The 22,855-nt window shown below is 42.2% G+C and overlaps 1 protein-coding gene across 5 annotated transcripts; it reads left to right on the top strand.

Moving 5' to 3' along the window:
- Positions 1-80: 80 nt before the first annotated feature.
- Positions 81-22,788, top strand: LOC124406513 (histone acetyltransferase KAT7). Of its 5 annotated transcripts, none has more exons than XR_006929241.1 (13): positions 82-299; positions 778-1,237; positions 1,470-1,715; positions 2,000-2,332; positions 2,426-2,601; positions 2,691-2,959; positions 3,173-3,467; positions 3,726-3,994; positions 4,096-4,282; positions 4,863-5,031; positions 5,532-5,648; positions 17,354-17,447; positions 21,348-21,368. XR_006929241.1 is itself a non-coding variant. In XM_046881951.1 (13 exons), the coding sequence occupies exons 1-13, from the start codon at positions 282-284 to the stop codon at positions 22,355-22,357; spliced, it is 2,724 nt and encodes a 907-aa protein (XP_046737907.1). In that variant the 5' UTR covers positions 86-281; the 3' UTR covers positions 22,358-22,788. The 5 variants fall into 5 exon arrangements, 2 of the variants coding, with proteins under 2 accessions (XP_046737908.1, XP_046737907.1); XM_046881951.1 differs by lacking the exons at positions 4,863-5,031; positions 5,532-5,648 and adding exons at positions 21,847-21,953; positions 22,235-22,788 and having other exon boundaries at positions 86-299; positions 21,348-21,494; XR_006929240.1 differs by lacking the exon at positions 4,863-5,031.
- Positions 22,789-22,855: the final 67 nt, after the last annotated feature.

Here is a 22,855-nt window from a genome sequence, read left to right as displayed (position 1 = left end):
CTGCAACTAATGAATTCAAAAGAATACGTATGATTAGCTGTCTCTAGCAAATCTTCAGTCATCGCATTAAATGAGGGAGAACGGAGAAGAGAGTTGTCACTGGACTTATTGTGAAAAGTGGATGAAAAGTTGGTTAAAAGTTTGTGGTGAAGCAAAAAACATGATTTCATTTTCGTTCAAAGTGCACTTGTGCCAATACTTCGTTTCAAAATGTGAGCATGACCTGTAGAGATGACAAAGTCTGATCAAACTTGCCCGATGTACACCTTAACCCTGCCAAAATGACTCCCAAACGAAAGGTTCGTAACCTGCAAAATAAAACCCATACAAACAGTTTGACTGAAGCGTGAACTTGTGAAACTTTCGATAACCAACGGAGCCTTTGCGTAACCGGAATTTGGTCCACTCTCCTCGTTCTTCCGTTGAGATAACATGAAACATATCCTGTATACGAAATACATCTAACCTAACCTAACCTACGAATACAGTAATATATGTTTTCCTTTATTTTTTTGACTGGGCAATGTCGCATGTAATCTATAGCTTAGGTATAACATTTCCAGTTCATAATATTAGGTAAACAATGTATTTCATGAGCACGGTTCACATCAGTGCACTAAATTACAGGCTGCACTTGGCCTCTGTTATCTTAGTTGTAGACGCTACGGAGTACAAAACTAGTGTATAAAATGCAGGTGCCTAAAATATGGCTAACCAAGCTTATAAGTAACTTGTTCTTCATTTACTGTTATCACGTATTTTTTCAAACAAAAATAGACAACCAGCTCGGAATCTACTTCAAGCAGCAGCTCAGGCTCATCGTCAAGTAGCTCGTCGAGTTCAGGAAGTGAGTCAAGTTCTTCCGATTCTGAGAATTCGAGTAGTTCCGCGAATAGTCGGAAGGTTTCGGATTCGGAAAAAGGAAAGAAGAAGGCACCATTTGTATCGGGACGCCATGGAAAGCCTAAAAATGAAACGGGTGGAGCACCATCTGTGGAGACCAAAAGCAAGGAGAAAATTCCTCCAAAAATTAGACCCGTAGTCTATTCATCAGAGTCTGAAGAATCTCCTAATAAACTGAAATCTACAAAAAGAAAACCACCTGCTAAACCGAAGGCTACCGCTACTGTAGCTCCTGTAGTTAAGGCTCAAAAGGTCGTCAATAAAACTCCGCCATCCACCAGTAAAACTGGATCGAGTGTTAAAATTTCGCCAAATAAATCTAGCAAACCATCAGGTGAGTGCTAAAAAGTTTCTGAATAAATCGAAGAATCAGTCTATTGATTAAGTAAATAAATTGACAGCCAGTAAAAATTTCACTGTATTTGAATAACCGAACATTCATCTGAATTCCAAACTTTCTAAAGCATAATAATTTTGTATACAGTTCGGAGATGTAATTGATAATCCTATTCTAATTAAAATCCAATAACGAATAATCATTACATATTATTGTTGCTGAATTTCAGGTGCTGCAGCAAGTACTAAACCTACAGAGAAGATCAGTAAAGTTGCAGCAGAGCCTGTGCAAAAAAAGTTGAAGAAAAAGAGCATATTCAGTCCTGAGAACAGCAGCGAAAGCGACACTCCGACTGTTGCTAAACCTGCTATGATGAAAGTAGCAGGGCCATTGATTAAGGCAGCTAAATCACAGCAATCAAAGGTAGTGAAGGGGGGTGAAGTGAAACCCAGAGGGATTCTGCCAAGCAGAGCTGGTGAGTGAGCAATTAGGTATCTATTATTCCATACTAGCAAAAATGGCATTCTCATCACTGTTGTAGCACTCTTCCCTATAAAGGAGCCTAGAAATCTTACGAAATAACCTTCCAATTTTAGAATAAATATTGAAGTGATTCTGCTCGTTTTGTCATTAATTGGCAGGTATTGAGATTTGATTACTCTACAATAAATAGGTATTTAGCAAGTTAGGATTGTTGTTGAAATTTATTGGTGAAGTTTCCTGTCAGCACTCATTATTGATATTTGTGGGTTTTAATAGCACTGGTAATCAAGCAACAGCAACAACAACAACAACAACAACAGCAGCAGCAACATCAGCATCAACAGGAACAGCAACAGCATCGTCAGAAATCAGAGAGCTCTGCAAGCTCTAAGAGCTGCTCCGGAGGATCTGGGTCTTCTGGCTCAACTGAAAGCAGTTCAGATTCCGAATCGTCAGATAGTCCTACAACCCCGCAGCCACAGCACAAAAAGAAAGAAACCGCTACTGTTGTCAATGCTGTTTCTAGCGGACCTGCAAAGAGACCAACTGCAAACGTACTCGCGATATCAAGTATTGGCAAGCAACAGAGAGGATCATCGAAACGCCAAGGTTGTATATAAGTCTATCAGTGTTTTCCTTGAATTATCGCCATTCAGTTAAAGTCACATTCATTTCTCTAACATCAAATCACGTGTTTTAAAGACCTGGTTAAAAGTGAGGAAGAAGGTGAGCTCTCAGACACAGACAAAGAGATAGAAACCGAAGGTAATGGTCCGACAAAATCGACAACAAAAGGGAAAAGAAAACTGCAAACACGTAGAGGTAGCAAGCTTTTGCAGTTACATACGAAACCAACGAGTGACACCGAATCCGATACAAGTATGCATCATACATTACGAAATACGGTGTTCTTAACAATGTACCAGCTATTTTGATCTATCTTTTATAAATCGTTTGAATACTAGCTGAGAGCAAGAGGAGTACCAGCAAATCACCGGTAAAACGTGCCGGACCAGGGACTGGCAGGCATCAGTCACTTGTTGGACGAAGCGGTGACAGTGGAGGACGAGGGCAGGATACAAGAGTACTAACACGTACACGCATGAGTACAAAGGAACGCGAGTGTCCTTTGGCCTTATCCTGTGACTCACGCGGCCACCTTTCAGGTCGGTTTGAAACACATTTCACCCTCGAAGCGTGTCCCCTGTATCACAATACTACGCCGCAGGCATGTGTGTAAGTATCACTGCAGTTTCTATTGTAACAATAATATAAAATATGAACTAATATATCCAGCCATGAAAACTATTGGTAGTCTTAGAATTGCTGTTTCTAAATTTGGGCATATTTGGCATGAACTAATTTAATCGTTATAAGAAATTACGTATGAAACGATACTCAATGGTGAAAAGATCTGCTCGTTTCAAAAGCAACTATTTATTCTGTTAGAGAATTTTACAAGGAGCGCAAAAAACATGAAGAGGAGCGTAAGAAGGCCCTTTCGAATTTGGCTAAAAAATCACCCAAAGGCTTGCACCAGACTAATGAGCAGCGGAACTATCAGCTCAAAGTGAAAGAAATGCGAACTAAGTTGAAGGGAGGTAGTGGCAGTGGTAATGAAAGCACAAGCGGAGGAGAACACCATGGGATTGAAAAAGATCGTCAACCCAAAGTGAACAATCTCACCGCGGATTATGATCTGAAATTATTTATGGAGGCTCAAGCCATCGCAAGCGAAAAAATTGTTAGTAGATTGTTTATATTATATATGCATGCATGTGTATTTTATAGTTCTATGGGGAAAAAATGTAAAAGAAGGTCCGAAGTTCGTAGAGTTCGTAGTGTTTGAAAATCTTGTGCAAGGCGAATGCCCCTTGATCTTACGTTGTAAAGACCATTAGTCCGGACCATGGTAACTTGTCATAAGTCGTCGCCGTTGACACGACGTGAGATGAAACGACGAATCATAAAAGTTTCTCGATCAGTTTTCCGTTCATTCCAGGAGAGAGAATTACGAGAATTGGGAAGTGGCGATGGGGGCGAGAGCAGCGGTCGCAGCTGCAGCGGAAATGGCGTAGGAACCCGTTGCGTAGAAATGGGACGTTGGGAGATGGAAGTATGGTACCAAAGTCCATATCCGGAGGAGTTTAGCAGAGCGCCAAAACTGTATCTCTGTGAATTTTGCCTCAGATACGCGAAAAGCCGCCAGGTGCTACGTCGACACCGGGACAAATGCCTGTGGAGACATCCGCCAGGACACGAGGTATACCGGTTAGTAATCTCGAAACATCTATTATATCTGTGTTAAAATAAAAGAGAGACATAACGAGAGGGAAGAGAATGAGCGATTACTGATATTGCAAATACTGAAGGAAGGACAAAATCGGCGTCTGGGAAGTTGATGGGAAACGGTATAAACAGTACTGCCAAAACCTCTGCCTCCTCGCCAAGTTCTTTCTGGACCACAAAACCCTTTACTACGACGTCGAGCCGTTCCTATTCTACGTCATGACGATAGGCGATTCGGAAGGATGTCACACTGTAGGTTACTTCAGCAAGGTAACTACCCTCTTTTCTTACTTTCTGGAAAATATCTATCAACTATGAAACTATATTCACGAGTGGTCTGGTAAAAAAGTCATTTTCCCACGCGATACCAAACACGTTAGCAAGTTACTTTGAGAATCGCGGGTGAGCTAATACCTGGCAAAACAAATTCCGCTGTTTTCTTACGACGTACATACAAAGCGCCACACGTGCGACGAGCATTTGCAATGTGATCTCCACACCAGGATCGCGTTTCAGAAACTTCCGAAGTACTCAACAAAGAAACTGCCCCGTGTGTGAATGTATCACCAGCGTCGAATTTACGTACCACCAACGTCATACGTTTTTATGCCTCGAATTTCGTTACGTATTGCAGAAACTACATCTCTACATGTTTTTCATATTATTTATGTACACAAATCGGAAGCTGCAACTATTGGCAACAGAATTCCAGTTGAAATTTTTTTCATTTAAAATTTACCAGGGCATGTGTACATGCGTGTCATGATAGAAATGCCTTGCGTGGAATAACGTGTACATATATCCATATTGTACACATTTCGTGTGTGTGTGTGTGTGTGTGTATTTATAGAAATTGTAGGCAGCCGGCGATTAAAACCTGCGACAGTCATAACATAATTACCGCGCAATGGAACGAAGTATAAAAGTGACGAAGAAAGTGAGGTCGCAGGGACAACCGCAAATGGAAAGAACGAGGCCCGCGGGGTGTTGACTAATTGGTTACTCGATCGCCACGCAGTGTAAGGATACATGCCTGTTTATGTATTTTACTATCAGACGATAAGACAGCGCGGTTCATTCATGTATACCTGCGATGCGGTAGCCCTTTTTATTAGATCGTCTGCAGCTTATACACCACCACGATCTATGATGCGCACTTTCGTGTATACGAGTATACTAACGAGATAAGGTCTCAAGTTACGACCCTCAGATTTTGGTATAATTTATACGTGCACACAAGTTAGAGAGGCAAAACTATATAAGTTTAATGCCTAGCCAAAAAAGGGATTCAAGGAAAAGTATTTAGAAAAAATTTCCCCTCGAGAAGAATAAATTGTTCTTCGAATTTGCACGACTTACTAAAAAACATAAATAAAAGAAAAAAAAACAACTCATGAAATCGCACAACTTTTGCGAACTTCTAAAAAGATCTTTGGGTGACTGGTTACCAGCATTCTCTGTGTTTAATTGACAAGAATTAATAAATGATTGATATTTTTGCTTCCAATCTCGCCTCTAGTGTATAAACGCAGCTGGTTAAATGAATTATATCATAATCGAAGGGATGCTTGCTGTCTGCTTGCCGTAATCTTTTCGCCCCTTGGAATACCTGCGGACTCTATCCCATCGACGACGTGTTTATGCCATGGTACCTCCTAGTGGAGTAAAGGGAGTGGCCGCCGACCGCAGAGAGCTTACGTTTCACCGTTCGCGGTTGCGCCCCGTCACTACCTCTGCGGCTGCGTCTGCGTCTGCATTACCGACGACGACGGCCTCCGTATTTCGTCGCTTTTAACAATAAATCAGCCTCCCTATGAGAGCATGCCTGCAGGTTTTAATACGTCTGTCAGATCCGCCTGAGGATCCTAAATTTAAGGTCCGTCTTTTTCTCGCTGATTTTATTCTATTATTATTCATTCTCCCTTAGAGCAATGAATTCTAAATTATTGACCATCCCCCTGCAGGAATCTCCGAGTTGCAGGAGATACACTTTCAAAATTTTTCTTGTACACTTCCTACGTCTTTTTCTCTTCTACTGTCTTTTGAAAATTTTTATCGACCTATTTTTGAAAACCCAATCAAGAGAAAACGGTGAAAATATATTTTTCGTTAAAGAAAAACTGCCCTTTTCAATTTGCCACTTAATTCAGAGTGCACCATATTTTGTTCCTGTTTTTTCACCCTGGTTATACGACTTCCGAGTAATCGACGAGCCGTAAAGCCACGTGTACTCATGCATACATACGTACGTGTTTACATGTACATACATACCATACGTTATAAACATATATATATATATATATATATATATATATATATATATATATATATATATATATATATATATATATACGCATATCCTTAGCGATGGATATTCAACCCAGGTACATCCGTTGGCAACGCAGCGTTATTATACAGTCTGAGGCGGATGTAGGTACATAAAGCATAATGAGTTGAAATACTCTGCAAAAGTCTTGGAATTGTTTTGCAGAAAAAACAAACTGTTTAAAAAAAAAATCAACGATGCTTTGCGATGGATGATGATCATGTGAAATTTATACGTCGGTGGAATCGAAAGGAAATTTTATCGTCATGCTATTACTTTTCCAAATATGTGTTGATTACGAAAAAAAATTTTCAAGATCGACAAAATCAAGTTACTTCGTTGTCGCATACTTATTTTAAACGAAAGTAAAAGCGAAAGCAACAAAAGTGTCTGCAAGTTCAATCTTGGCGGTCGAGTAACGTGGCAAGCGTTGCAAAAATAGAAGATATAGCATGCCAAAAATCCGTGGAATTATTGTATTTTTGTTACATTTGCTTGTAAGTTTGTTTTTTTTCGTATTTTTTTTTTTATCAGCGCTTTTTTTCTTACCGGTTTATTTTCGGCATGTTTGACCGTGATCGACCTTGAATGATAAAAAATTACAAATGCTTAGCAACACGTGGTTAGGTATTAATACGTGTAAGTACTGCAGTATAACAATTATACAAATGTGTGTATGTGGTGAAATAATAATCGATATTCATATATAATCTTGAAGATTGATGAAGACTAGAGTTCATCTTGGGCTCTGCCACGGATCTCTCAGTCGATTCAAAGGGATAGTTTTTTCATTACATGAGCCGTAGTTTTTGAATTTTTCTTTTTCTGAATACCTTTAAGAGTTTTTCAATCATAACAGACTTCGTGCCAGCCGTTCTGCTGAACACGTTCAGCAATTGCGTTATCAAATGACGCCAGTGTGTGGTATCTGGTTCTCGGAATTAACGCGAGAAACAACGCTTGCTATCGGCCGCAGTCTCTCTCTGTTTCTCTCGTTCTACCTCTCTCAGCGTATTACTGGTGACTTTACTTTCAACGAAGCTTGTATGTCTCCTTAAACTGCAATTTTGTGGTACATGTTTTACGCATTATAGTTTAACCACACATACCCATAATTACTTTACTTCGATCAGTATTATCTTAATTTTTGTTTCTTACTTAATTTTCTTTAAATTTTTAACTCAATTTTTATCATCGACGCTGATGGAAACTATTTTTTTTCTCGGACCTAATACACTGCATATTATCTGCACCTCAAAAATTGTCTATCGCGCGAATCTAATATAACTGTATAGAAATTTGTGGAAGTATTAAAGAGATAAGCGAGTGCGTCTGGGCCTCTTGAAAATTCCCCTTTTTCTTACCTTTTCTTTATGTCCTTTTTTTTCCACTTCTTCACTCTCGCTTTGAACCGCTGCCTCGACCCCTTCGATCCCGTATACCTACTTAGGAATTGCCGAGACTGTGGATACAAGCGTCTAGACTTTCGCGTCTGATTGTGAGTTCTAACCCCTGTGAGGTATAGATATACATATAATCTGCGGAGCAACGCGCGACCCTTGACGAAACCCGGCCACCAGCTTAGGTTATTTACGTACCTATACGTATTTCTACGCACCGAATTTCCCACGATTAAAATTCTCACGGTATATACAGTATAATTAATACAAATATATAGAAATTCCGGCGAAATGGTCATTAGATTAATATTTATTTCAACGTTTCGACCGAAGCCGGCCAGCCATCTTAACTAATATAATAATTCGTGTATGTGTAGGTACATAAATAATTAAAGTATCATAATGTGTCTACGTAATAATGTGTATGTATACAAATTATTTCTCGACTCCGCCGTTCTACATGGGTAGGTAAAATGTTGGTATGAGCTGCGTGATATCGTGATATCGTAACCAAATTATGTTACAATAGGGTGATCCTTATTTAGACTGTTGACTTATTATTACCGCCCCACCACCCAAATCAACTTCAAATAATTAAAAAACAATTATGTTTAATTTTTTACAGATTTTTACTTCGACTCTAAGATAGTTCACTTTGTGATCGAAGTTTCTTGTGGAAATAACATGGAAAAAACTTTTTTTTTTTCAGTATATGTTTTATTGCAAGAGTAATAATGTTAAAAATAATCTGTAACCGCGATGTTTTAATAGGCATTAGTGGTACTATCTGTAAAAAAATTCACATCATTATACCAAGCAGTCTAGACAAATTACACACCCTCGAAATGTGACTTCTTTTTTTATATAGAAGAATTGCAATTCGTCTCGATTGGCTGGCAGTAGCAATAATGCCCATTAAAACCTCGCAGTTACAGATTTCTCGGAACATTATTACTTTTACAATAAAATGCATACTCAAAAAGAAAGCCTTCCATTTGTTACTTGCACAAAATACTTTGATCACAAAGCAGACTACCATAAAAAAATTATGCAATTATTTTTTAATTATTTAAAGTTGATTTGGGTGCTGGGGGGGAAAAAATTTGTCACCAGCCTTAACAAGGACCACCCTAACGTGCGATAACGTGACGACCAACGGCCATCAATCGTCGATCGTGATTTCTTGCGACAACCGGTCGCAGCCGTTCACCACCTTCTTCTCTCCTCGGGGATGGGTAACCCTGGCGCGGGTGGTGCAGTGCACATGCACCATTGTCGAGTCAAAATCTTTATCGACGTTCAATGACCCCGACCCTGGCTAGACGGCGGGACGCAGCCGACGACGGGGTTGGGCGCGGAACACCCTCCCTCCCTGACGACCATCGAACCAGGCAACGACCCGAGGCTGGGCGAGGTGGTTGCGTTGGGGTAGGATGAGAGCCAGTCTGACGGTGCAGGGCCGGGGAGGGCGTCGCCGCGCTCCAGGTCGTCAACCTTTCCGCACCACCAACGGCACTGCGACGACGAGGTGGTGGTCGTTATTATTTTCTATACGGCGAACCAAGCCGCGACGCGACGCGGATGCCACCCGGAGGGAGGCCGGGGATCCGAGATCGCCGTTGCGTTCGATCTCCTATGCGGCTGCGATTTTACCGTATCAGTATTCATTTTTTTCCCCACCCCGATTCTCACCCTGCCTTCGGGTCGCCGCACTTTACCAACCCTGGATCGACCTCCACACCGTTCTGCGATACTTTTAACTTTATTTTGCATGGAATTATACATATTTTAGACGAAGTGATCGCTGTGACCTGTTTGAATTAATAATACTTAATTTTATTGACAGTCGGGTGATAAGAATTGAACGCGAAACGTGCGGTTGGAACGATAAGTTGACTGATATTATTAATTAGTATGATTAATATGGTTAAATTTATTTACTCGATAATTATTCTCTCTTTACTTGAAGAGGTGAAGTGCATTCGATTGTCAGAAATTGAAACTTAATTCAGAACGTCTGCGGGTTTACACATTGAAAATTCATCGACATGACAAACACCGAGGCAGCTTCATTTGGAAAAGATAACAGACTGGTTTTGAAATTAAAACCGCATTAAGTTTTTCCTTTTAGTTTCGAATATACTTTATGTGCAGGTTTGAAGTTTTCTTTCAATACCAAGCACATAAATTATTTGATTTTGAAAAAATTGTGGCAAAAACTTCTCGCTAGCGAGTTCACTGTACCGATAATGCGCAATTAAAAATAATTCAAACAAATCTCCGTACAGATCTGACAATGAATCATTATATTTGACCAAATTATACATATATATATATAGGTACCCACCATTATACCTGGTTAAAACCGTGAAGAAACAGATGGTCAATGTTCGATTCGAAAATTATCTCCTGTGTCGATGGAAGTTTCCCGCATGCGGGTGAAGGGACTTCTTGTAAAAAAAGGACGATGATCTGCCTGGGAACCGATGCGGGGAAGAGTGAACGGAGTACATATACCTCGTTATAACGACAATACTTTCACATGCAATATCGTAATATATTGTAGGTATAATATTAATTGCTAAACTTGCACAAAATTACATTTGACTTACAATTAAAGCGAACATATTTACGCCTATTCTGAATGTGTGTTCGTATAAGCCTGGCATGGCGACAGAGCAGCGTGGAGGGCAGGCAGGCGATGCATAGTCGATATCATAAGCGGGTAACCCGGTCTGATCCCTGATCCGGGGCGACAGCGGGAGGACGCGAAAAAACAAGGGGATCCATGTCCCTTTGCCTAGGCGATACACCGGCAGCGAAGAAAGAGAGAAAAACGGCGAGAAAAAGAACGAAGAAAAATAAGTGACCTGTAATAGCAGGATGAAGGGGAAAAAAAAACTCTACGCGTTTTTGCTGCTATGAGCTGGCGGTGCGAGCATTAACGATCATATGTATAATGCAGCAGAGTTATTGATTTTTTGACAATTTGATGCTGTGATGTGACGTCGTGTAACAGATTTATGTATAGTTTTGCAGTAGCATTGGCCCAATTTTGAAACTTACGTTATATTCGGTTTTCAAAGTTGGAATACAACAAAGATTTTGTTAACGCGACCATTGAGCTGAAAATCAATACTTTTTATTAACTCGATTGTTTATTAAATTGAAGTATTCGTAAGTTACGATTGTTTTCTTGGGAATAAAAGGCACAAATAGTACGCTGGAATCATACGGAAGAGCAAATTGTGATATCCATTATTTACTCAAATCGCTTTAGAATCGTAAAATATTATATTTATCAGATTCGCTCGATTTCTCCACACGATATTTTATTCTGTTGACTGTTTCTCACGAATTCACTGACAATCATTTAATTGAGCATCGCTATTCGTTAAGCGAAAATCAATATCAGTGCAATCTTGAGAAATTAAATATTTAACAGTACCGATGTGACGGAAAAAAGTGTCTTGGTCGGATGGTTAATGTTGTCTTCTGAATAAAAAATTACCATTCGCAGTGTTAGTTAGAACGAATGTTACTGTACCATTTTTTTTATCTTCTGTTATTCTATCATTTGAAAACTCACTTGAAAGGCAAAAGTTAAATCTAACGATAATTTCTCATTTATAATTTCTGGCTTTGCTTTTTCAGGAACGTCATCGTATCTCACGATATACCTCGTGACAGATGTAAGAAAAAGTATTGATTCTTGTCTCACCAACCTCGTTAACCTTTTGAGTCACATATTATTGTGCTGAGTCAACATTTATAACAAGACAGTATTTTATGATCTTGAAATTAGATTTAAAAATTCAAGATAGCGGATTTATTATGGTTGATCCAATATGGCGGACCAAAATTTTAAATTTGGTTGACTCCGCTCAAAAAACTCTATGCAGGGGTTTTCGGGGTCGCTGATTACGAATCTGCAATAAGATTTGGAAAATTCAAGATGGTGAATCCAATACGGTGGGTGAATATTTCAAATTCACTGATTGGATTTGCTGTACTGAATTTTCAAAATCTGATTTCAGAAGCAGAATCAGTGACCCCAAAAACCTCTGGACAGAGTTTTTTTTCCGGATTCGATCGAATTTGAAATTTTTGTCTGCCATACTGGAGCCGACATTTTGAATTTTTTAAACCCAATTTAGGATTCGTTATCAGCGATCTAAAAACTTATAATTTATGTAAAACATGTATATGTTTAGAGGGGTAACCTATTCGGAAATGAATTATCCTTCACCTCTCACGATTTCTTTAAATCAATTCGTTTCTAACAATAATAGTTTACATTATACCGCAATAATTGCTCTCGAGTATTGAAAACCTATTAAATATATTTCAAACATCAGCCTGGGCGCACAGGTATTACCATAATACCCAAGTACGTGTACTCATACACCTTATCCTCGCATTTACCTGGGTAGGTATGCGACCTGTAAGAAGACGCGAGTGGCGAGATCGAGCTGCTCCACTCCGCCCCGTACCGGCAGCGAGACCCTCGGGGATGATTTTCAGCGGGTATTTCTGCGGGCGCAGATATTATGACGTAGCGAGAGGCGGGCAGAACGCAGAGAGGGAGATTGAGAAAGACAGAGAGAGAGTGAGAGAGCGTAGAGGTCGTCGATACGATACGCAGTCGCCCACCCGCCCTCCGTCCGTTTCGCCGGAGGTTGGGGTAGGCTCGTTCGCTCCTCCGCGTCCTCCGCATCCTCCGCGTCCTCCTCGTCCTCCTCGTCCTTCTCATCCTCCTCGTCCTCCGCTACTCGTCCAGACGGTCGACGCGACGTCGCTCCCGCTCCCCCGCCGTCGGCAGGGCAGAGTCAGACCGATCGATGCCAGACAGAGTTCTGTTCGCACTACCAAATCCCGCCAAATATGCCTCCGACCGAAGTCATTCCTCCGGGGGTGGGAGGGAGGGGGCGCGACGCAAACCCCCGAGTCGTCTGAGCCTCGCCGATGGGGGAATGCGGGAATTAGGCGAGGCTCTAGCTCCCGCATGATAGGAGTATAAGGTAGCTTAGGGGTATATATACTATAGCGATCCTCCGATTTCGGCTCGGCGAATATCCGACCAAGCAACTCGACCTCACGCGTTAATCGAAGTCTTTCTAATTCACAGCACGCTTGTCAGAGGCATGCGTACAGAAAAACGATTTCACAATCCGTCTGCGGCTTAACATATTGAACGCTATATACCTAACCTATAACTGTGCCAGAGTTTTACCCCAATGATCCGCTGAACCGACGAATGTCCAACGTAAGCTGGAAAAAAGCAGTTCAGTTATGTACATATGTACTCAATTTTCTAATTCTTCTTCTGGAATTATCTGCATCACTTGAATTCAAGCAACTGCTAGGCTTTGATTTGATTTTGCCAACCCGCCACCACCACTCTCGAAAATTTTTCGATCTTCGTGGGGTATTCCTGTTCATTTGAAAGTATATAACCTGCAAAACAGTTGTCCGTATTTTGTTCCAGTCATTAGAAAAACGACATAATAGACCGTCTACTAATCTAACTGCTTTTCCCGATATACCTACCTACATGCATCGTAACACTCGTCAGTTTTGTTATCTTTCAATTTTCTCGTATCACTTCCAGTATCTGCAGGCTAATGGACGGTGAGATCCGGATCAGGATTCTAGACGATAGTTGTTTCGCTTGAAACGGTCGAGTCGCGACGCAGGATAATAAATGCGCCGGCGGTAAGGCTTGGACAGCTGCAACTTGGGTCCGGTTTGCCAATTCTTGGCGGACACCCCGTATGTAATAAGGAACGCTTTGTTCGGCGTAAGGAAAGTGGAGGAGGAAACCCCGCCGCTTCTAAATATAGGAGTGACCGTCGGGCCGAGGCCTCTGCTGTTGCAGCCTTTAAGCTCCGTTCACGCTTCGTCTTTCGCTTCTCCTGCCGCCGCTCTCTCTCCCTCTCTCTCTCCCTCTCCTGTTATCCCTCTGGCTTCGTCCGTACGATCAATTTATCCTCATCTCTCCGGTTAAAACGTACGACAACTTAACTCTTGGTACTATGTATGTATGTATGTATGTATGCATGTAGAGGTATGCATTGTATGTACATGCCTACCTACAGCTGCCTGAACCCCCGAGGCTGCCGCCAAGGCAGAAGGTCCTACCGAGGACCTGCACCTCGCCGCCCACGTCTTCTTCTTCCAGACGTGAGACAATGCCGCCGCAATTACCGTCTCCGGGTTGTTAACGGTACATGTAACAAGATTTAAAATGTTTCTATACGTTACTTATACCGCACCCGGGAATCGATTTCGGTCCTTCGGCTATAAAACGTTTCCAAATCAACCGAATTATTTGTTCATAGGGTTATTTTCGTTAGTCATAACGTGTAATTCGGATATGACTGACGATAAAAATTCATCTATCCAAAAAATTTCTACCACAATAATATCATTTACGGATTATTGTAATTTCTATGTGTGCATACGAGAAGCGAAAATTTACTCAATATGTGGCTATAATTATAAGCCACTCAACAGCCTTGCTGTACTCTGGCCTTGTGCCCCTCGTGTCTCGCCCCTCTCTTCGAGACGGGACAAGTAAAATACAAAAGTCATTCGCCTGCTAGCTAGCTGTATACCTAATATCGCCGCTGTACGGCATGACCGAAACCCCAGGGCATTCGCCTATCGTACCTCCACGTGCGGTTTTCTCAAGACGTATACCTATAACATACGTGTCTAAGTATATCTATGTACAGAATTTCTAAAATTTTTACACTATAAATACGAATCCAGAATGAAATCGTGGATGCATGACGAAGATCGGTAATCGGAAGAGAAGATGAAGAGTCTTGAATTTTTTAAAGATACTAGTCATTTCTGCAATGGAGTTGCAAGACTGCCGTACAGCAGGTACAGTGCAGAAGCTGGAGAACCTTGGCTGTCTGGTAGTCGAGGAACTTTCGGGTTGGGCTAAATAAATCAATGAGGACGTTTGTCCGCGTTGCACGCCTCGACGGGGTAGACATGCTGTGTATACCGCGTAGATCTATGTACTGTAGAATGTAGGTATTTACTTGTCTGGTCGCCATACCTAGAATACAACATACATACACACACTATGCAGCCTAAGTCCGAAAGATTGCCTTAATGTTTTATCTACTCAGTGACAGATTTTCACCATATATTCCTGCATCATCTCTCAACTCTATTAAGACTATTTATTACACATAAGTGTGTACACAATATACGTACTATTGTAGGTAGGTATGTACGCGGTTCTCGGAGGGTACGTCGAACTCGGACGAATTGATTAGCAGGCGCTCGCGCTGCCGCAGGGTTGAGTCATGGAAAGTTCATAATTGCTAATTACGAGCAATCAAGCTCCAATCTTGACGCCGTTTCTTCCCGGACTTGATTCGACGCGTCGTTACCCGCGCCTAACAATGAGTTATAAACTTGCACAGACCATCTCATATTCATGTACTCACACTTTGCGGTTATTACTAGGTAAAGTCTTGTTAGTGACAGGTGTATTTCTTAATTCTGTACTTGATAGTCAAATAGAAATTAAATTCTTTCCTTGAATCAAAGAGTTAAAATCACAGACGATTTGAAGAAGATTTTTCTCAGTGCGCAATGGTCTGAAAATTCTTTTGTACGATTCGATCAATCTAAAAATAACAATGTATATTATACGATAACCATGCGATCTTGGCCAAGGTAATTGGGAACCGAATTGAAGGATACTTTTCGATAACTATTCTTATGTGCCAAATCAATTATTTGCAAAGAGGTCCGAGTGGGTATTAAACTCATGAGGGGAAAAAGGTTGGATAATTATAACTTAAAATTTGATTTAATCAAGCATATCTCTCCAAAAGTTCTTCCTTAACGTATGATCTAAAAATTGTCATTATTTATCCATATCATTTCACTGACGTTGATAATATGCGGAGAAAATTTATTTTGTCATATTTTTCATTACTAAACTCAGGATTATCGAAGTGTGCTGTTCGTACTTCAATTTGCCTCCTGTAAAGGAGAATTTTTCGGTCGTTGCCTACAGGCTCCTCCTCCGGCGAGTTCCTAGCGTCGCCAAATCCATTAATTTCCCCTCGCTTCGCGGGACGACGAGGACGTCTTGGCAGGACTTTGGCTCGTACGTCTGAGCGGAGCGGAAGGGGGGGGGCGAGCAGGGGGACTAGAGGGCAGCCACCGAAGCGGCCCCGTGGCACACGTAGACTACTGGCCCAAGGACGTCGCGGGGCCCAGATTCCATCCTGCGCTGCAACCCAGCCCCCCCCCCCCCCCCCCCCCTTCCCCCTGCACCTGGCCCGTCCTACACACCGAATGCGCCTCGGTGCAACCTAGCCTAACCAAAGGTGAATTAAGCCAAAGCTGCCGAAGCTAGGCTAGTCCAGCACCAGCAGGGACGCACCGCTTTGTCCTTCGGCGACGGGACGCGACGCAACGCCCACCCGCTCGGTAAAGCAGAGCTACGTCGGTGTTGGTGCGGCTGGCTGGCTGGTTGGTTGGTTGGTTGGTTGGGCCAGCTCGGCGCCATGATGTGTGCGCATGTGCGTGAGATCGCCAGTTGGCAACAGCCTGTTCGTTCCGCTGATCGTGAGGCCCCTCGTCCTCGATCCTGCTGCTGCTGCTGCTATTGCACGCCGACGTCACGCGGTCCTCTCTACTGCTCGTGCCGTGAAGGCGCGCGTGCGCGCTCACCGATGCATCCATGAGAGAAAGAGTGCATCCTATTGCGAGACAGGCTTTCCGCGAACCGACGGGCCGCGGCACAAATCAGGCCCCGGCGTTATGACCCCGTCCTGGCAACCGGCAACACCTCAAGGTGCCCTTCGGGCCTACATTAATCTGTATGCGTGCGTATAATTTAGCATCGTAACCTTCGCCGGAAAGGTGGAAGGTGTATGGTAATTGCTGCAAATTGTATCAACAAAGCTGCAGCGAGAGCTGAGCATATTAAAAATTCTTTCTATACATGGGTTTACTGTAACTAATAGTAGGCATATAATAAATAAAGACTTTGTAAGTTAAACCGTGATTAGAAAATTGTGAGTATCAATTACTAACGTATGTACTTTGGAACTGTTTAAACAGTTCGCACATGTATACATTTCCCGTTACATATCATACATATCTGTAACAATATTTAACAAATTAATAATTTCCACGATAATTTTAGGTGTATATGTATGTATGTACATATGTGTGTAATACAAGGCGCAACACCATTTCAGTCTTCTAAAGCTCTCATAGCCGTGCTATTATACCTATGTATATATATCTTGCAATAAATTCGTTTCTCTCTATTTTTGTCTCGCCCTCTTGACATTCGCTACCCGCGCATGCCACGATTTAGCAGATATGTGTACATAAATCCTGTTTCTTCGACCGTATCTCGTACATACCGTCTACAGGATATACATGTACGTTTATGTATATAAGTCAAATAAGTTATACCTACTTGAGTTTCAGCCGCTGAAGTCTAACTCAACCTGACCTAGGATAACCATCATGACAAATTCAACAATACTCTACGGCTGCGATAATACAGGCGTGACGCTGCTGGTGCCTTCGTATGCGGTATGCTTACGCACGTTTTTGTTGCAGGAGAAGAACTCGTTTTTGAATTACAACGTGTCTTGCATCCTGACTCTGCCTCCGTACCAACGCCAGGGATACGGTCGGCTTCTCATCGACTTTAGTGAGTTCCATAACTCTTATTATATTCTCTATGAGCTGCGGACGTGCCATCGCGCACCGACTCCTAGCAATTCTTTTCGTTTATTTTGTTTTCTACTCATTTTTAGTTTCATTCTTTTTTTTTTATTCTTATTCTTTTTCTGAACACAATTTCTCTCAAGCTCACGTCTCCTCAAGTTTATCGTTATTATACTCGTTTTGTGTTACGGTTCATCAAAGCCCTCCTTTCATTTCTGCCATGCAACAAGAATGTAACACTTTCTTACTTACACTGCAGCACCCTTTGATTTTTACGCGTTTTCTTTTCTTTTTTCAAACAAGTTTCAGGCGTTGCGCTCAGATCCATGTCTCAATTAAAAATAGAATAGGAAATTCAAAGCAATATTGAGCCGGAAAGTTTTTGATTCGACCCTGTCGTCTTGCGTCATGAGACAATATGGGAAAGGCCCCGCTTTGTATAAAGTATTTATACACACTCTGGCTTTCCTTGGAATTTCTCGTCATTATATGATTGTGTTATTGTACTTATTGGTAGCCCACAACCGGAAAACCTGATTCGATTCATATTACGTAAAACATAGGTATAGTATAATAGAGTGAGCCAAATTGAGGATTTGACAGTGATCGAATCTTCGTTTTGTCACGTTTTTGTCTCGACGCATTTCTAACTTGCTGACGTCCCGGGGGGTTGTTATTAATTTCTTGAAGTCGCAAGCCAATTTATGCGAATCGTTACCTGAGAAATCGGTTAAAAGTCGCTTGAAATTACTGAAAACTGCTGGAAATCGTTCAAAATCCAAGTATCTACAATTCGTTTGGATTTCGACCGGAAATCCCGTCGAAAACGCATGAAATTAAATGAAACTATCGGGACTTGCGTGTGTATATTCGAACTTTGCAAATCGAAATATGCTCTCGACACAAAAAGGCCAATTTTTGAGTTGTGTCACTCTCATCGCCGGGTTGCGATATATAAAGATAGAAAATATATTTCTACCCACGAAACGAAATTCTTTGATAATTACAAAACCTCGGATTTTTCCCTCCCACGTGACGTCATTTTCATTGATGCCGCGTCCTCGGCGCTGAGCCGACCGGGCACTGAAGGTCTGCAGAGGGCGGAGGGTGGCGGGTGGAGGGTGAAGACTATCCCAGGGCGTACGCGATACGCGATACGCGAGAAGAGGGTGGCGGGTCTCGTCGCGTTTACGGTCGTCGCCACCAAGAGGGCTCTTGGATCCTTGGAGCTCTCGGTGCTCTCGGTGCTCTACTCGGCGAGGGGGTGAGCTACTGTGCCGCGTGTAGGTACTGCGCAGGTATAATTCCTCTGCAAGCAGCGTGTCGCTGTGCGCGATGAGAATACCGTCCGTAGGACGAAGGGTGGGTGGTGAGTGGAGGTGGAGGTGGAGGTGGAGGAGGATGAGGATTGCCGGGGCAGGGTGGATACTGGATACTGGATACCGCGGGGATAGTGGAGTGCGGAGTGTTTAGCGGGAAGAGCGACGCCCGGCGTCTCGCCGCATCGACCTGCAGGCGCCGCCCGGACGCACACGCTGCAGGACGGGGTTTGGGGTTTGGGGTTCGCGTAGGGCTGCAATAGCGTGACCTCCCGTGACCTCGCGTACTCGATCCGTACACCGCGTCTCGCCCCCGCCCCCCCACCGAAAGTCTGCGAATTGAACGGACTGAGAGCAGGGAGATGAAGAGCGAGAATGCGAAAAACCGAGCCAGAGGTAGAGGTGGAGCTAGAGGTAACCGGGTGCAGGGTGCGGGTAATGAATGCGTTCGGGAGATAATCGGAAAATCGGTTTGCTGCCAGGAACTCCAAGCTCCAACTTGGCTTTCAGAGACGGGTTCAACGAACCCGATAGTGTTGCCACTGGCGTATATCTGCAGCGTTATACCCGTCCTGCGTAGACGAGGTACTCGTATCTATATGCTTATAACGCTTGTACGTTGCCTCGTCTATGTGTGATTGGATTTCTGCGTACCTAAACGTGCGTTCGACTCATTTCCGATCGGCAACGATCTTTTGCCACCTCATCATCTCGAGTGGTCTAAGTTATCCCCGTAACGACTTTTTCAATAGACGATCGATGGCATGTTGCTACTTTCTAAATCTGATCGGTTCAAGATTTCACTTGGTACAATCGTTGTGTAATGCGGTATCGGTAATAGAATTATAACGGGGTTAATGTTTCGATGTATAGCATAATGATTGATATACAGGTTTTTCTTACAAAGTCTTAGATTATTGCAGTGCCAGTTTTATAGTCTTTGATCGATACCTACGTAAAACTCTTTTATGTAACCGGATTGTCACTCACGTCGGTTAGGTAAATTGTGATATTTCATTTGCCATGGTTGATGATGCATATACTTGCAATAACTATGTACCCAATTTTTGGTACGTTCATCATGCTTGATCAGCGACTGTTCGCCGATTCATATTTCAAAAGTACCTATAAGGTACCGCGAATGGACTACGTCATACTTTGGTCTTTCTTCGTAATACAGCCGAGTGACGATCTTGACGTGCTTATACGAAACGTAAGCAACGTTGTTGATGCCATCTGTGTGTGCTGTTGAATGTGCATAATTGACTCATTCACAACGACGTAACAAATTTTTCTGTATAACACATGCATCATACTATAAAGGTGTATAATCTTCGTCGAGGAAGCGAGGAAATCAGGCGTATTTTATCGTGATTATCTATGAATCAGTCGTGACTGTATCCCATTCAAAAGGATCATTGTAACCCAGCTGTGCTTGGTATTAAAAAATCAAGTTTTTTTCTTCTTTAGTGTTACCAACGTATTATTTCTTTCTCCCGACTATTTTTATGCACATCTATATTATCAATTTATCGTTATGGTTTCGACTCAGTACCTTACGAACTGTGAAAGACGAAACTTAAACGACAATTCCTATGATAGGCTGCAAACTGTATGTATATAAAGATCAGTCCGCTACACTATTTCGAATTTTAACAAAGCTCGGCGCAGCTGCAGGTTGCTCAAAGCTTCTCAAAGAATGCGAAAACCCAAACTTATGCTTGTGCTAGTGAATGTATTAACCCGGCTATTTCCAGAAAACTACGGCCGAGCCTTCTTACACCCTGGTTCTTAGCCATAGAATTTTAGGAAAAGGTATTATGGCGGAACCGTGAAATTACTAACTGCAGTATTTACACCTGCACCCGAATTACTGCAGACACTGTTGCGAATAATTATACGCTTTAGCAAACGTGTCGAGGATTTCTGCGAGCAGTTGAATAGGTAGATAGGTACAGTATATTCTCAGCGTCACTGGAACTGTTGTGAATCGACAAGAGCACTCGCAAGAAATGAACATACTATGATTAATTGATATCAATTTTATATACACTATTTTATTTGGGTTGATTTCTGATTACACCATACGAGAGAAACGATCAAGGGATGTTGGAGTCACCATATTTTTGCCAACAGTATGAGTATAATGTCATGTTGATTATTTCATTGTGAGTTGCCCTGTCTTTGGGACCTTGATGAATTGATGCTGGGATTATCGTTGTAATCCTGCAGATGATTCCGGTACACTGGAAGCCAGAGAGCGAGAGAGAAAGAAAGAGAGAATTTATCGATCGCGGTGTAGAACGTATACGGCAAGGGGAGGTGGTGTGCTGCAGTCTTCTTCTCTTCACAATAGGATTTCATTGTCAGTATATATTCTGTGTCTCTCGAGGACGTTGAACAGACGTTGTTTTCCCGTTGAGGATTATCGGGAATTTCGCTCTAGGCCAGATGTAACGCATATCGTGGCGTGGCATCGCGGTAGAAGAACGACGTTCCGACGAATGCAGCATGAGAGTCCTTACAGGAGAAAACTGATCGATCCATCTTTGTTCAATGCGTAGGTTACCTGCTCACGAGGGTCGAGAAGAAGATTGGTTCCCCCGAAAAACCTTTGTCCGATCTCGGGCTGATCTCCTATCGCAGCTATTGGAAGGACGTTCTTCTACAGTACCTGTGCAACTTCGGCGGGAAGGAACTCTCCGTAAAAGGTAAGCGAACCTCCGTAAACGGCAAACGGTCCCCGCCATTGCCAGGTACATTCAATTTTCTCGGCGTATAATCGACTCGAGAAATTAACCTTAGAAAGTGAGCAATTTACAAAATTATCACTTTACCGTACTTCGAGGATAGTCCGGTGAAAAACCGTCAAACATTATCGACACAAGAATGTTTAGAATTTGTAGTATCTATTAGTGACCGTCCTTTTCTGGTATAAAACGAGAGAAAAAAAAAATATCAGAGCACCAGAAAAGGTGCGTTGATAATATTCTATTTAGCAGATAAAGAAAAAGCATCTTTTAGAGATACGCGAATATGATTATTATAAGGATTTTTTTCCAGATATCAGCAAGGAGATGGCGATTGATTCGTACGACATCGTAAGCACGCTGCAGGCTCTCGGAATGATGAAATATTGGAAGGGAAAACACATTATATTGAAAAAGCAGGTGAGCGAGACGCCGAATTTCGAGTTTACCGATTCGCCGAGATTCTGCAGGGGGGAAGATCAAAGTTACAATAATTATATCGAGTTAGTGTGTTTCGCTTTCAGTAAATATTTGCTCCGTTCGATCTGTCATCTTTTGCTATTCGGTGTTATATCGGGTATCTCGAACGCCGTTTAATTATTCGCTTACCTATACAGTTCTCTGATATGTATAATCGCGAGATCATGATGGAAGTAGATGCAAGTTTGTTAATTTTCGCATACGTTTCGGATCGTTTTCAGGACGTAATCGACGACTACAAGGAACGGGTCAAACGCCGGGGCTCCGCCTACAAAGAAATCGATCCGGAGTGCCTCAAGTGGAATCCCTTCCAGGCACCAAAGACACCTTCAGCCTCAAACTAGTCGCTCGCAGTTGACGTTGTCTCGTTCCCCGATCTCCAGGTCGTTATGCTCTAGATTTTTCCTCTCGCACCTTGATTCCCTGTCTTGATTCCCTCGGTGCTGGCCTCACCAATCCCGTCGAGTGATTCATCCTGCTGCAGAATTCAAGAGCACGCGATGGACGAGGAGCCTGAAGCGTTTATGAAGCGGCGCGTTGAAGACCCGATAAATGCTCAAAATATCGAAATTCCACGGACGGGAATTTCACTAAAACTATATTTGTATAATATCAAGTCTCGAACAAGTTCAAAATTACCATTATAAGTATATCTTGCTTAAGATGTTTTATATTTTAATAAAAGACTCATCAAAGGCAAAAAAAAGTAGAAAAAAAAAACAAAAAAACAAAATCTCCAGTTATCGTGTGATTTCATAAAATTTAGCTTCCTAAACTAACATCAACAGGACCTGTAATTACATACCGATTGGACTCTTCTACGGTAAAACCTACAATGACTA

The sequence above is a fragment of the Diprion similis genome, chromosome 6 (assembly GCF_021155765.1).
Source record: "Diprion similis isolate iyDipSimi1 chromosome 6, iyDipSimi1.1, whole genome shotgun sequence".
NCBI classification, from domain to species: domain Eukaryota; kingdom Metazoa; phylum Arthropoda; class Insecta; order Hymenoptera; family Diprionidae; genus Diprion; species Diprion similis.
The sequence above is the reverse complement of the archived record's forward strand: the minus strand, read 5'-3'. Positions and strand labels throughout refer to the sequence as shown.

What these genes read in the sequence shown, in the direction of transcription:
- LOC124406513 (XM_046881951.1), top strand. An exon ending in TAAATCTAGCAAACCATCAG is followed by an intron (nt 1,238 to 1,469) that starts GTGAGTGCTAAA and finishes GCTGAATTTCAG; the next exon opens with GTGCTGCAGCAAGTACTAAA. An exon ending in CCAGGACACGAGGTATACCG is followed by an intron (nt 3,995 to 4,095) that starts GTTAGTAATCTC and finishes CAAATACTGAAG; the next exon opens with GAAGGACAAAATCGGCGTCT.